The 11,568-nt window shown below is 55.8% G+C and overlaps 1 protein-coding gene across 2 annotated transcripts in view; it reads right to left on the bottom strand.

The window, feature by feature from the left end:
* Nucleotides 1–825: 825 nt before the first annotated feature.
* The window catches only part of RSPO4 (R-spondin 4), a 32,362-nt gene continuing 21,619 nt past the window's right edge, over nt 826–11,568 (bottom strand). Inside the window, exons 2-5 of one of the 2 annotated variants that reach the window (XM_012754638.2) lie at nt 8,080–8,268; nt 7,311–7,451; nt 4,406–4,591; nt 826–932 (exon numbers count right to left, since the gene is read on the bottom strand). In XM_012754638.2, the coding sequence (XP_012610092.1) occupies nt 826–932; nt 4,406–4,591; nt 7,311–7,451; nt 8,080–8,268 (623 nt within the window). The remainder of the gene's footprint in view (nt 933–4,405; nt 4,592–7,310; nt 7,452–8,079; nt 8,269–11,568) is intronic. The other variant, XM_012754639.2, reaches the window with a different exon arrangement.

The raw sequence follows: 11,568 nt of genomic DNA, 5'->3' as shown, positions 1-11,568 counted from the left end.
GGTGACAGCCCCACCTGATCCAGCGCTCGGGTCCCCAAAGGCCTAGGGAATACTGTCAGCTTGGGAAGAAGGTGTGTGGGAGCCTTGAGAGGGAGGCCAGTGGGGGGCGTGGAGGGGGTGCAGCAGGCAGCTTCCAGGGGACAGAGCTGGCGGGCACAGGGCTGGCTGTCCAGCCAGAGGCCCCGTCAGGGTTCCTCTGCGGCCAACTGGGGGAGGCTGTCCAGGCCAGGCCGTGGGAGGCCTTGGGGCCTCTTCCGCAGGCTCCTGGGGGAGCTGGTGGCCAAGGGCTGTGGACATGGCCTCCAGGGATTGGGCAGGGGACGAGGCGCTCACAGCCGGGTTCTGGGCTCTCCTCTGGAGCAGAAGCAGGAGTCGTCTGTGCTGTGGCCCCGGCCTCATCCCTTGGGAACCCCTTCTCTGCAAAGGGGGGCTCAGAACAGGGCCAGGGAAAGGCCTAGAGAAAGATGTCTGCTTGCTTTAAGGAGTAGACAGAGAGAGCCGCAGGGAGGGCACAGGCTCGTGGTCTCTCTCTTCAAGTGAGTGTGTGTGGGGACGTGCTGGGGGCAGAGACAGCGAAGGACAGGAAGAAACACAGGTGTGAAGGAAAAGAAAGACGGATAAAAGGAAAGGAAGAAAGACCAGGATGGGAGGTAGGGACGGAGAGAAGAAGGAGAGGAAAATAGCTATGGAAGAAATAAAGGACATACAGCAGAAGAAAGGAAGGAAAGGTAGAAAGAAAAAAGAGAGAGGAGTGAGGAGAGGATAGATGGAGGAGGAAGTGGAGGAGGAGGAGGAGGAGGAAGGCGCAGGGAGCGGGGGCAGCAGTCAGGGCTGCCGGGTGGGCGGGCGCGGCCTGGCGTCCAGCCTGCGGCCTGGCCTCCTGTCCTTGCGCGGGCGCCGGTCCTTCCGGCCCTTCTTCTGGCTGCTTCTCTCTGCAGTGAGAGCACAGGGCCTGCGTGTGAGGCTACAGGGCTGGCTGGGGGCTAGGGGGCTCCCCCGTCCTGCAAGACTAGGGTGCCCCACCCACTCCCTCAGACGGGGCCCAGGACATCCGGGGGCTGACCTCACAACCCCTCCTTTTCAGAGTTTGGACTGTGGGCTTGGTTACCCCTAACTGAACATCCCCCCTCGTTCTGTAGGGAGGGGCGCTAACTCGCTGAGGGCCACCTGTGCTGGGCATGTGGCCTGGCCAGGCCTGGAGGTCCACATGGAGACCCCTGGTCAGGACTTAGGGTGGCCTCGTGGGGTCCCCATGGCCCCCCCAAGGCGCACTCACTTCACAGGGTACCAGGCTCTTTGCTGGAGGCTCGGTACTTTTTACCTGGGTCCCTGCACCAATATCTCCATCACTCCCTGCCAAATGCTCTGCCCTTCAAAAATCACGACAGCGATAGTAACCGAGAATTTAGCTAGTGCTGGCTATGGCACCAAGTGCTCAACTCTCGACAGCAGAGAGAGGCAGGGACAGCCCCATTGCCCCATCTATCTGACAGGCATGGAGGGGACGCCCGCACTCGGTGCCCACTGGGGAAGGGGTGGGACCTAACTCGGAATCGTGCCCCCTGCCCCCGTGGGTGGAGCTGGGCTGACTCTAACACCTGATTAGCCCCCTTTCTCAGATGAGGAGTCTGAGGCCCAGCCAGGGGACAATTCGTTCAGTGCCACAGCCTGGACTGGAGTTTCTAGAGTCCAGCCCAGAAGGCTGGAGGAGTGGGCGGAGTCCCAGCACGCTCTCTCTCAGAGCAGAAGAGGTCCAGTTGTCCCTGTGCTCAAACGCCTGCAGTGGCTCCGGCTCACTTGGGGTTAAGGACAGAGTCCTCGCCCTGGCCTGCCCGGCTCCTGCTCCTCCCTGACTTTGTGACAGTCTGCCTCCTCCTGGCTCTCCCTGACCAGCCACACCTTTGCACTGGCTGTCCCTGCCGCCTGGAGTGTTCTTCCAAGCAGTTGCTTGTCATTATTTATTTATATTTTTTTTTGAGACCGAGTCTCACTCTATTGTCCAGGCTGGAGTGCCGTGGCATCAGCCTAGCTCACAGCAACCTCAAACTCCTGGGCTCAAGCGATCCTCCTGCCTCAGCCTCCCGAGTAGCTGGGACTACAGGCATGTGCCACCATGCCTGGCTAAGTTTTTCTATATATTTTTAGTTGGCCAATTAATTTCTTTCTATTTGTAGTAGAGACGGGGTCTCGCTCTTGCTCAGGCTGGTCTCAAACTCCTGACCTTGAGTGATCCGCCCGCCTCGGCCTCCCAGAGTGCTAGGATTACAGGAGTGAGCCACCGCGCCCAGCTGCATCATTATTATTATTGACAGGTGAGAAAACCGAAGTGTGGCTGGGAGCCGGGCCAGCCCAGATTTCTGCTTTCCAGGGTGTCCCCAACACCCAGGCCGCTGTCATACGATTTGGCCCCCACTCAGTTCCCCAAAGGGAGCTGTGTGCACACTTGAACACGATGAAGGCGAGGCTCAGGGAGGCCCTTTCCAAGGGCACAGGCGAGGCAGTTAGAGATCTCGGAGCCAGTGCCAAGGGGACAGCAGTCTCATGGCTCGAGTGTCAACTGTATGCCAGTCTCCCCAGGAGGCAGAGCTGCGGCTTCAGTCCTGGCTCCTCCCTCTGCAGGGCAGGGGCAGGGGCAGCCCCTCAAGCCAGCTGCTGACTCCTGGGGCTCCCCATGCCCATGCTGAGTCCGTGGGGGCGCTGAAGCCAGCTGCCGCCTAAGCTCCGGGGCTGCCTGTGCAGCCCTCAGGGGAGGACAGCATCTGGGGACGGGGGGTGGGTGCTGCCTGAGCAGCCCCTGCCAGCTCTGACGGTGGGGAGTGTGGTGGTGCATGGCTTTGTGTCCCTTCCCTGTGCACGCCTGGTAGCTGCCATGTACCCATCCAGTCACCCACCCATCCCTCCACCCACCTACCCACCCATCGCCCACCCATCCCTCCATCCATCTACCTGTGCACCCAGCCATCTACCCGCCCACCCTCCCATCCATCCACTCATCCCACAAATGTCACCTGCACACCTGCTGCATGGCAGGGCCTGCTCTAGGCACTGGAGAGACAGCCATGAACAAGGCAGACAGAGACTCACTGTCACCGGAGTTCACACTCCAGTAAGAAAAACAGACGCCAGACAGGCAAACACAAGAGTGAGCAAGATCATTTCAGAAAGATGTACGTGCTACGACGTGATACTATGGAAAGTGACTCGGGAGGGGGACACGCCTGGAAAGCGTCTCTGAGGAGGAGACATTTGAGCTGAGACCCAGGTGACGCAGGAGCACGGCAGGGTTGCCGTGAGAATCAGAGCCGTATGTACAACGCACCTAGCACAGTGCCAGCACATGGCGAGCGCTTTGTGGATGTTTGCTGCTATTAATATTATTAATTATTATTATTATATGGCGGAAGAGCTTTCTTCTCTTGATCCTTCAATACACCAGCTCTCAGATGCTGCGAAAGGTGTGGCGCAGCAGCGCGGGCTGTAGAGACCTGTCTGTCTGCCTGTGTCGGTGCTTTCCTGGGTCTGGGGTCTCTTAGTTTCTCTGGTCCCATCTCAACCTCGCTCTCTGTCCCCAACTGCCAGCATGGCTCCTAGAGGCTCCCATCTCTGCTATCTGCACTCCCAACCCAGATACCACCTGTCCCGAAACCAGAGGTGTCTCTGGTTCAAATCCTGACTCTGCCACATCCCAGCCATGTACCCAAGGTTGCCTGGCTTCAGGTCCTTCATCCTTTGTCATGACTTTAGATTCCTCTTTGCACATCCACCTATATTTGAATTCCAGGTCCGCATGTCCTTGGCTGTGACCCTTGGTCAAGTGACTCAAACTCTCTGGGCCCCAGTCTCCTTATCTGCAAAATGGGGATAATAATAATACTTTCCTCATAGTGTCATTGTGCAGATTAAATGAGTTAATGACTGTAGAGAACTTAGCACAGTGCCTGGCACATAGTAGCTGCACAGTTAACACTGCGGATTCCATATCATTACTGGTAACACTTACCATTCACATCTTACCAACACACTCTGTGGCCTCTCTTCTTTTTAAATCAGTGGTTCTTAATAGCCCCCAGGGGTACTTGGGAAACCTGTGTAGTGGTCCTGATTGCCACAATGAAGGGGTTCCAGTGGTATTTAGTGGACAGGGATTGGGGTGCTGCCTGGGAGGTGCTGAGAGGGCTGAGAATTCCTGGCAGTTCAATCCTCCTAATGTGTATGGGACTGATCCCAGCGACAAAGACACTCCTTTGAAAGGACGCTGGGAGAGTGACACAGACTCGACAATACGGCCAATGAATGGTGGCCTTTCGGGCACACTTACTATTAGCGGAGGCAGTGTCCCAGCGCCACGCAAAGTCACCCGCTGGCCCTGCCGTCTGCAGCCCCGCACACCCATCCTGGTGCTCACCTCCGGGGCAGCGCCTCTGAATGGGACATTTCCTCGACTCAGACAGCAGCTGGCAGGCGGCCGCCTCCTCCCGCCCTGCGCGGCTGGCCTCCCGGACCCGGGTCTCCAGGCCCCAGGCGGAGCCGCAGGTCTTCCCGTTGTGCGTGCAGGGGCTCCAGCCGCCCCAGGGGCTCAGGTCACACTCCTCTGCGGGGTCAAGGGAGAGACAGACAGACAGACAGACAGATGGGGTCAGCTGGCGGTGAGGGTCCTTCAGATCCAAGGGCAGGGCCTGTGGGGTTCAGGCCCCCAAAGACACCGTCTCCACCTGCAGCAGACTCAGCCTATTACCAGGATCAGAGGGGAGATGTTTAAAAAGCTACTCATAAGAGCTTGGGGTGGGAGCTATCCTAAAGCACACGCAGACTGCGACCGGCCAGAAGCCAGAGTGACCAGCTGTCCAGCTTTAAAGGGGGAGGCTTCCCGGAGGAGGTGACATATGATCTAGAGGGAGAGAGAGGAGCTCCTCAGGTGGAGAAGGAAGCACATTGTAGGTAGGCGCGCAGAGCTTGGGAGCCCAGCGACCACGTCTGAGAGGCCGGGCAGCTTGAGTGTGGGGTGAAGGTTCTGGAAGGGACGGGAGGGGCAGGAGAGGAGGCTGGAAGGTCGTCTGGGCAGCACTTGGGACCAGGATGTGGGTTTTGTTTTTATTATTTATTTATTTATTTGTTTATTTATTTATTTTTGAGTCAGGATCTCACTCTGTTGCCTGGGCTAGAGCACAGTGTTGTCATCACAGCTCGCTACAACCTCAAACTCCTGGGCTCAAAGGGACCCTCCCATCTCAGCCTCCCAAAGTGCTGGGATTACAGGTGTGGGCCACTGCACCTGGCCAGGACATGGCTTTTGAACTTGACCATGTGCCTTCGATCAACCTTAGAAAGCAGAAGCTACCCAGTGCTGCTGTGAGGTAAAAGGTCATGGACATAACAGTTCTTAGTGGGGGGTAATTTTAAAATATATGTAAATAAATAAATGTAAGTATGTTAACATATAATGTATATATACATATAGATGTATATGCATATATATTTCACAGTTGATTATTGTAAGAGTCCCTGAGAAGTAGGCACAGAGTATGGGTAACTATGAATACCCCCATTTTGCAGATTAGGACACTGAGGTCCAGAGCAGTCAAGCAGTGTGCTAAGGGGCACACAGCAAATTCAAGAGGTAGCGGGGCCCAGACCTTAGAACAGCAGTCTTGTCTGTTGCATTCATGGACCAGTAAAGACAGCACCTGCTGCGTGCCAGGCACTGCCCTGGGTGCTGAGGGGCAGCAGACAAGACCCGCCGGGCCTGCCTCCTGGAATTCACCAGCTGGAGACAGGCTGGGAGGCAGGGGTGGTCAGAGCAGCGACAAGTGCCGCGGGCCCCCAGAGCGGCCTGGGTCATAGAGGAGGAGACTCCCGCACCGAGTCTGGAAGACGGGGTGAGATGCGGGGGACGGGGAGGTTAGCCAGGCTCACAGAGGGGCCGGAGGTGAAGGAATAACTCCAGCAAAGTCCCCAGGGGGATTCTGCTTGTGGCGCCCGCCAGAACTGGCCAAGCTGGAGCAGGAACTCAGACGGGGGAGGCACAAATGCTGGGGGTGACGCAGCCAGCAGATGGGCCCCAGATTGCCCAGGGCCTGGGCGGCTCTGCCTGAGGGCAGTGGGAGCCCCAGAAGGGCCTTGAGCAGAAGAGGAACCTGCGCAGACTGTCATCATAATATCATAATCCCTCTGGCTGCTGGGTGGAGCGTGGGCTGGAGAGAGCGAGATCTGAGGTAGGGGACAGGCAGGAGGCTGCAGCCAGAATCCTAGTGACAGGCAAAGGGTGGCGAGAAGGCGGTAGGTGGTGGGGAGGGGAGGGGGAAAACAGATGGGTATTCTCATGCCTCTCTTCTGTCTCCCCGCCGAAATGCCACGTCCATGAGGGCAGAGGCTTTGCCTGCCGCGCCCTCAGCACCTAGGAAAGTGCGTGGCCATAGCAGATGCTCTGGTGAATGTTTTTTAAGCGAACGCAGGGACAGATCGGATTGGACACAGGGTGGGGGAGCGAGAAGAGTGAACGATGAGGCTGGCGTCTGGGGCGCGGCCCCCAGGGAAGGCGGAGCTGGCTGTCGAGAGAGGCAGCATCAGGCTCGGGGCAGCAGAACGAGGGCACCGGAGGGGGTGCGGGTCTGCTGCCCAGGGAGGGGGACGGCCGGGGACGGCGAGTCAGCTGTTGGAATGACCCTGAACGTGAGCCCAGAGAGACCGCGTGGGCAGAGACACGTGGTCCAGATGAGAGCGCCGAGGAACGTTCTCGTGTAGGACTCGCAGACAGGAGTCTGACGAGACACTGTCGGGACACAGAGCGGGAATGACAACGCCCCTGACGTGGATTGAGCGTTCACTGTATGCTAGCTACTGTATCGCGCCCTTTAAACTGTATCGATTCATTTGAGCCTCACAGCGACCCCTCCGCACGAGGTAGGTTCTATGTTCTACTCTAACTTTTTCTTTCGACCTTTGGAGAAACTCGGGGACAGAGATCTGAAGTGACTTGCTGCAGATCACTAATGGGTAAGTTTTAGGGCTAGGATCTTGATCCCGGGTCTGTCTCATTCCAAAATCAGTGCTCTTTTTTCATGCCCTGCTGCCTCCCTTGGCAATAATAATGATGCCAACGTTGGCCGTAATAGCATCCCCACGTCGGCGCTGGTGTATCGCAGGATCACCACGCGTAGGTGCCTGGGGTACCTGACGCGGTGCTGTCGGGCCTCCCGTCGCGTTGCCACGTGGCATTCGGCTATGGTTTCTTCCGGCTCTCCTGACACCTCTCACCGAGCCCCTGCTCCAGGGAGGCAGAGGGAGGGGCGGGGCGAGGAGGTCCCACTCACCCTGGCACTCCCGTGTGCTCTGGTGGGCCGAGGTGCCCGGCGGGCAGGTGGGCAGACACTTCCCCTTGTACAGGTAAAAGCGCCTCTTGCACCGGATGCAGAAGTCCTGGCTGAAGCAGCTCTCGCAGGTGGCCCCGCATTCTGCAACAGAGCCGGGACACCCAGGTGAGGGGGCTGCCAGGGAGGGGGCCCTCTGGGTCTGCCTGGGGTGGGAGGGCCTCTGAGCAGCCCCAGGCTCTACACAGCATTGGGGTCAGGACTCAGCGTCTCCTTTGAGGCCCAGACTTGGCCAAGGTCAAACTGGGCTGCCTAGGAGGGAGTTCCAGTTCTCATTTGAGCCGAGGCTCAGAGAAAGCAAGTGACTTTCTTGAAGTCACACAGCCAATCTGGGCTGAGGACTCCCTGCTTCTTTTCCACCAAGGCTCAGAAGCAGTGATGGATTGTCTCAGGTCACAGTAAACATTAAAGTTAGGAGTTAGGACTCCTTTTTCCATTTGAGCTAGGACCAGAGAAGGTGAATTACACGCCCAAAGCCACACAGCAAACTTGGGTAGAAGTGAAGGCTCCCTGCCCTGTAAGTGCTGATTAAGGCTGAGAGGGGACGGACTTGCCTAAGGCTGCAGAGCCAGCCTGGAACCAGGCAGGTGTCTCAGAGTCCGGCCCAGGCACACACCCACGTCCCCTCTGGCTGTGTTGGGGTGAGGGGTGGGTCTGGGCCAGGGAGTCCAGGAGCCCAGCACTAGCACAAGACAAGGGAGGAGCCACGTACTTTTGCACCTGTTGACCTCCTGGCCGCGAATGCCGAAGTAGCCGGGGGGACAGTCGTGCACGCACTTGCCATACTGGCGGATACCTTCCCGGCGAATGAACAGGAAGAGCCTCTGCTGGCAGGTGGAGCAGCCGTTCTCCTCCGAGCAGATGATGCAGCCCGTGCAGTTGCCCCCCAGGCCAGAGCCCACTGCCAGCCAGCCCAGGGTGGAAGGAGGATGAAATGGAGAGAGAGATGGTCAAACTATGTGTGTGAGCAACTCAGACCGTCTCCTGGGGATATTAACTGGACACGTGGCTGCCCAAAGAAAGACTACATTTCCCAGTTTCCCTTACAACTAGATATGGTCATATAACCAAAATCTGACCAATGGGAAGTAAGGTAAAGCAGTATCTGCAACATCCAGAAAGCCAAAGGGCAGGGGCATGCCCTTTGCATCTTCTCATCCCTTCTGTTGGTGGAATGTGAACACAATGGCTGGAGCACAAGCAGCCATTTTGGATCTTGAGGTGGAGGCTATATCCCGTGAGGTGGTGGAGAAATAAGAGAAAAAGAGCCTGGGTTCCTGAAAAAGGAAGAACTGTTGTACTAGCCCTAACTTGCCTGTGTAGACTATTGTGTGAGAGAGAAATCAACATCTATTTTGCTTAGACTGCTGTTATTTGGAGTTTCCTCTTACAGGAAAACTTAATCCTTACTAAAGTAGTGTGTATTTTTGAGTGTGTAGGGGGTGCCCCTGCCTGGGGGCGGGGGCGAGACCTTCGGCCTCCTGCTTGGTTTCTGAACGATACTCCATTCCTCACTGCCACCAGCATCAAGGGCTCCCACTATCATCAGTAACAGCAAGTTGAGGGCTGGGGAAAAAGGTGGAAAACACTCTAGAACCTTAAAGAGCTTCTCCAAGGCTCACAGGGAGTCTCTGTTACCCCAGTCATCACTTCAGGATCTCCAATTAAGCCACTCATGGAGTCAGGGATTGTCAGCCTGGGGAAGTGGGTGCTGGTGTTGTGACTCTGCTTCTGTTCCCAGCCCTCCAGGCCAAGTGAGGAGGCGCAAGGGAGCCCCTTACAAAGAAGGGGGTGCCTGCAAGAAGGTGCCAGCATCTCCTGTCCCAGTTGGACATAAACTTGTGTTCGCAGCCCTGCAGATCTTGCCCTTCCCACTTCTCTTTGGGCAGAGAAAGGAGATGGGGACAGAGAAGGGCAGAGACAGCGGTGGCAGAGCCTGTGCGTCCTTCCTGGCAAGCACGAGGGGTTGTCAGTGGCCAGGGCCACCTGAGGAGGAGCCAGGCATCAGTGGTATAGCTGCTGCCTCGCACAGGAGGGCTGGCTGCTGGCAGGTGCCCCGGCAATAAGAGGCAGCAGGGTAGACCATTGTGGCTAGGAGGTGGGGATGGTCAGAAAGCAACCAGGTGTCATTAAGGGACAAGAAAGGACAGGGCAGCCTCTTAGAGGCAGCAATTGAGGAAACATTAAACTATTTCCTGTTTATACCCCATTGGGGTCAGACTGTTTAATGAGCTGGTCACACACTTTGGCTCCCCTAGGCCCCATGCCCACCTAGCAGGGGACATTCTTGGCTCTCCAGCTTCTAGTCCCTCCCCTGTTCCTACTGGTGGCCCAGCTCCCTTTTAGAGGAACTCCCCATTGTGTGAGGCCTGGTGAAGGCCAAATCCTGGTGCCTTCCCCCTGGAACAGAAAGCAAAGAGGCCTGGCCCTTCTTTAAGTTGACAGTGGGTAGGCCCTGACTGAGGCCTGGCCAGATACCCACTCCCCTGGCTCCAAGTCCTGGGAGTGGGACATAAGAGCGAGGGGACACACAGGAAAGGGGTTCATGGAGTGGCAGAGCAGGCAGTCTGCCCAGCCTTGGCTGGGGCCTTTCTGCCTCCCCTCCCTCCCCCAGTCGCTCCATTCCTTCCTCCCCGCCTCCAGCTCTCGGATGAGAACTGCCCCTTCCCCAAACCTCATCCTCAGCTCCCTGGATCCCGTGACCCTCCACATCCTGCTGATAACCCTATTTCTGTTGCTTATATGGAGGTGCACAGTGACTAAATCGTATCCTGGGATTCTGCCCCCAAGCAAGGGTGGCAATGCCCACAGTGACCCTGCCCTGGGAAGAGAAACTGTAACAGGGAAGCAGAATAAAGGTTTTTGTGCTTCCAAAGCTCTATACCTGGCAGGGACCCCAGGGCAAAGAGAAAGCGTGATGTCGTAAGAGGGATTCCCAGGGCCAGCGAGAGAAGAACATCGGCTGAGAATTTAGCAGAGCTCAGACTTCTCATCTACTTGACAAAGAAAATTTAAATTTTGATGCTCCCGAGAGTTGGCAAACACAAGAGAAAATGTTCACTTCTGGTAGAAGTGTAAACTTTGAAGAAAAATCTAGCAGTCTCTAGTAAATTTGAGGATGTCCCTTTTCTAAACATAGCAATTTGGTTTCTGGCATAAACTCTAGAGCAGCAGTTCTCAAACCCTAGCACATGTCGGCAGCTCCTAGAGAGCTTGTGATAGTTCCACCTGGAGTGTCTGACTCCTTAGGCCTGAGAACCTGCATTTCTAACAGGTTCCCAGGTGATGCTGATGCTGCTGGCCCAGGGACCACACTTTGAGAACCACTGGCCTAGAGGAATTCTTGCATATGTGCACAAAGAGACATGTGCAAAGATGTTTACTGTAGCATTATTCAACAGCAACAATTGAAAAAACGAACTCTCTGTCAAAAGGCTAGATAAGCACATTGCGGTATAGTCATACACCACAGCCTCCTACGCAACCCAGCTATGACAAATGGCTGAGGCAGAGTTCCAGGTATCACTGTGGACACATCTCAGAGATAGTGCTAAGAGGGAAAAGCAAAGTGCACAATGAATCACATGGCAAGAGCCATTTATATCAAGTTCAAGAACCTGAAAAACAACACTTAGTAGCATTTATGACACCTACATGTATATTAAAAGATATAAGAGACTAATAAACACTGAACTCAGGATAGTGGCACACATTGTTCATTATATTATTTTTAATTCTTGACTGTAGGTTTGAAGTAATTTACACTAAAAATGCACCTAAAGAAAAAAGAGTTTAGCCTCTACTGTGTTCTGGGCCAGGCAGTGGGCGACATTGTTTTTCCTTCTCCCTGCTTCTTCCCTCCCCAGCCCTGTCCCATCCTCAAGCTGAGGCCTTGGTCAGGGGAAGGTGACAAATTCTGGAGACCTGGGACGGGGACTCTGAGAGCTGTGGAGGCCCACGTCCCTGATCACTGCAGTAGTTGTCCCCCATGTCTATTCTTTCCCTCGTCCTCTGTAATGAAACCCTGATTTTAAGCGGAGTTCACGTCTCCTAAGACTACATTTCCCAGGCATCTTTGCATCTATATGTGGTCATGTGTCTGACACCTAGCCAATGGGATGTGAGTGGGCGTGTCCCCGTGCCGCCCCCGGAAGTGCCTGCGCTATTCTCCTCTCCTTTTCCCTTCCGCCCACGGGATCGC

Source organism: Microcebus murinus, chromosome 16, assembly GCF_040939455.1.
Source record: "Microcebus murinus isolate Inina chromosome 16, M.murinus_Inina_mat1.0, whole genome shotgun sequence".
Lineage (NCBI taxonomy): Eukaryota > Metazoa > Chordata > Mammalia > Primates > Cheirogaleidae > Microcebus > Microcebus murinus.
This window is presented reverse-complemented; position numbering and strand designations above follow the sequence as displayed.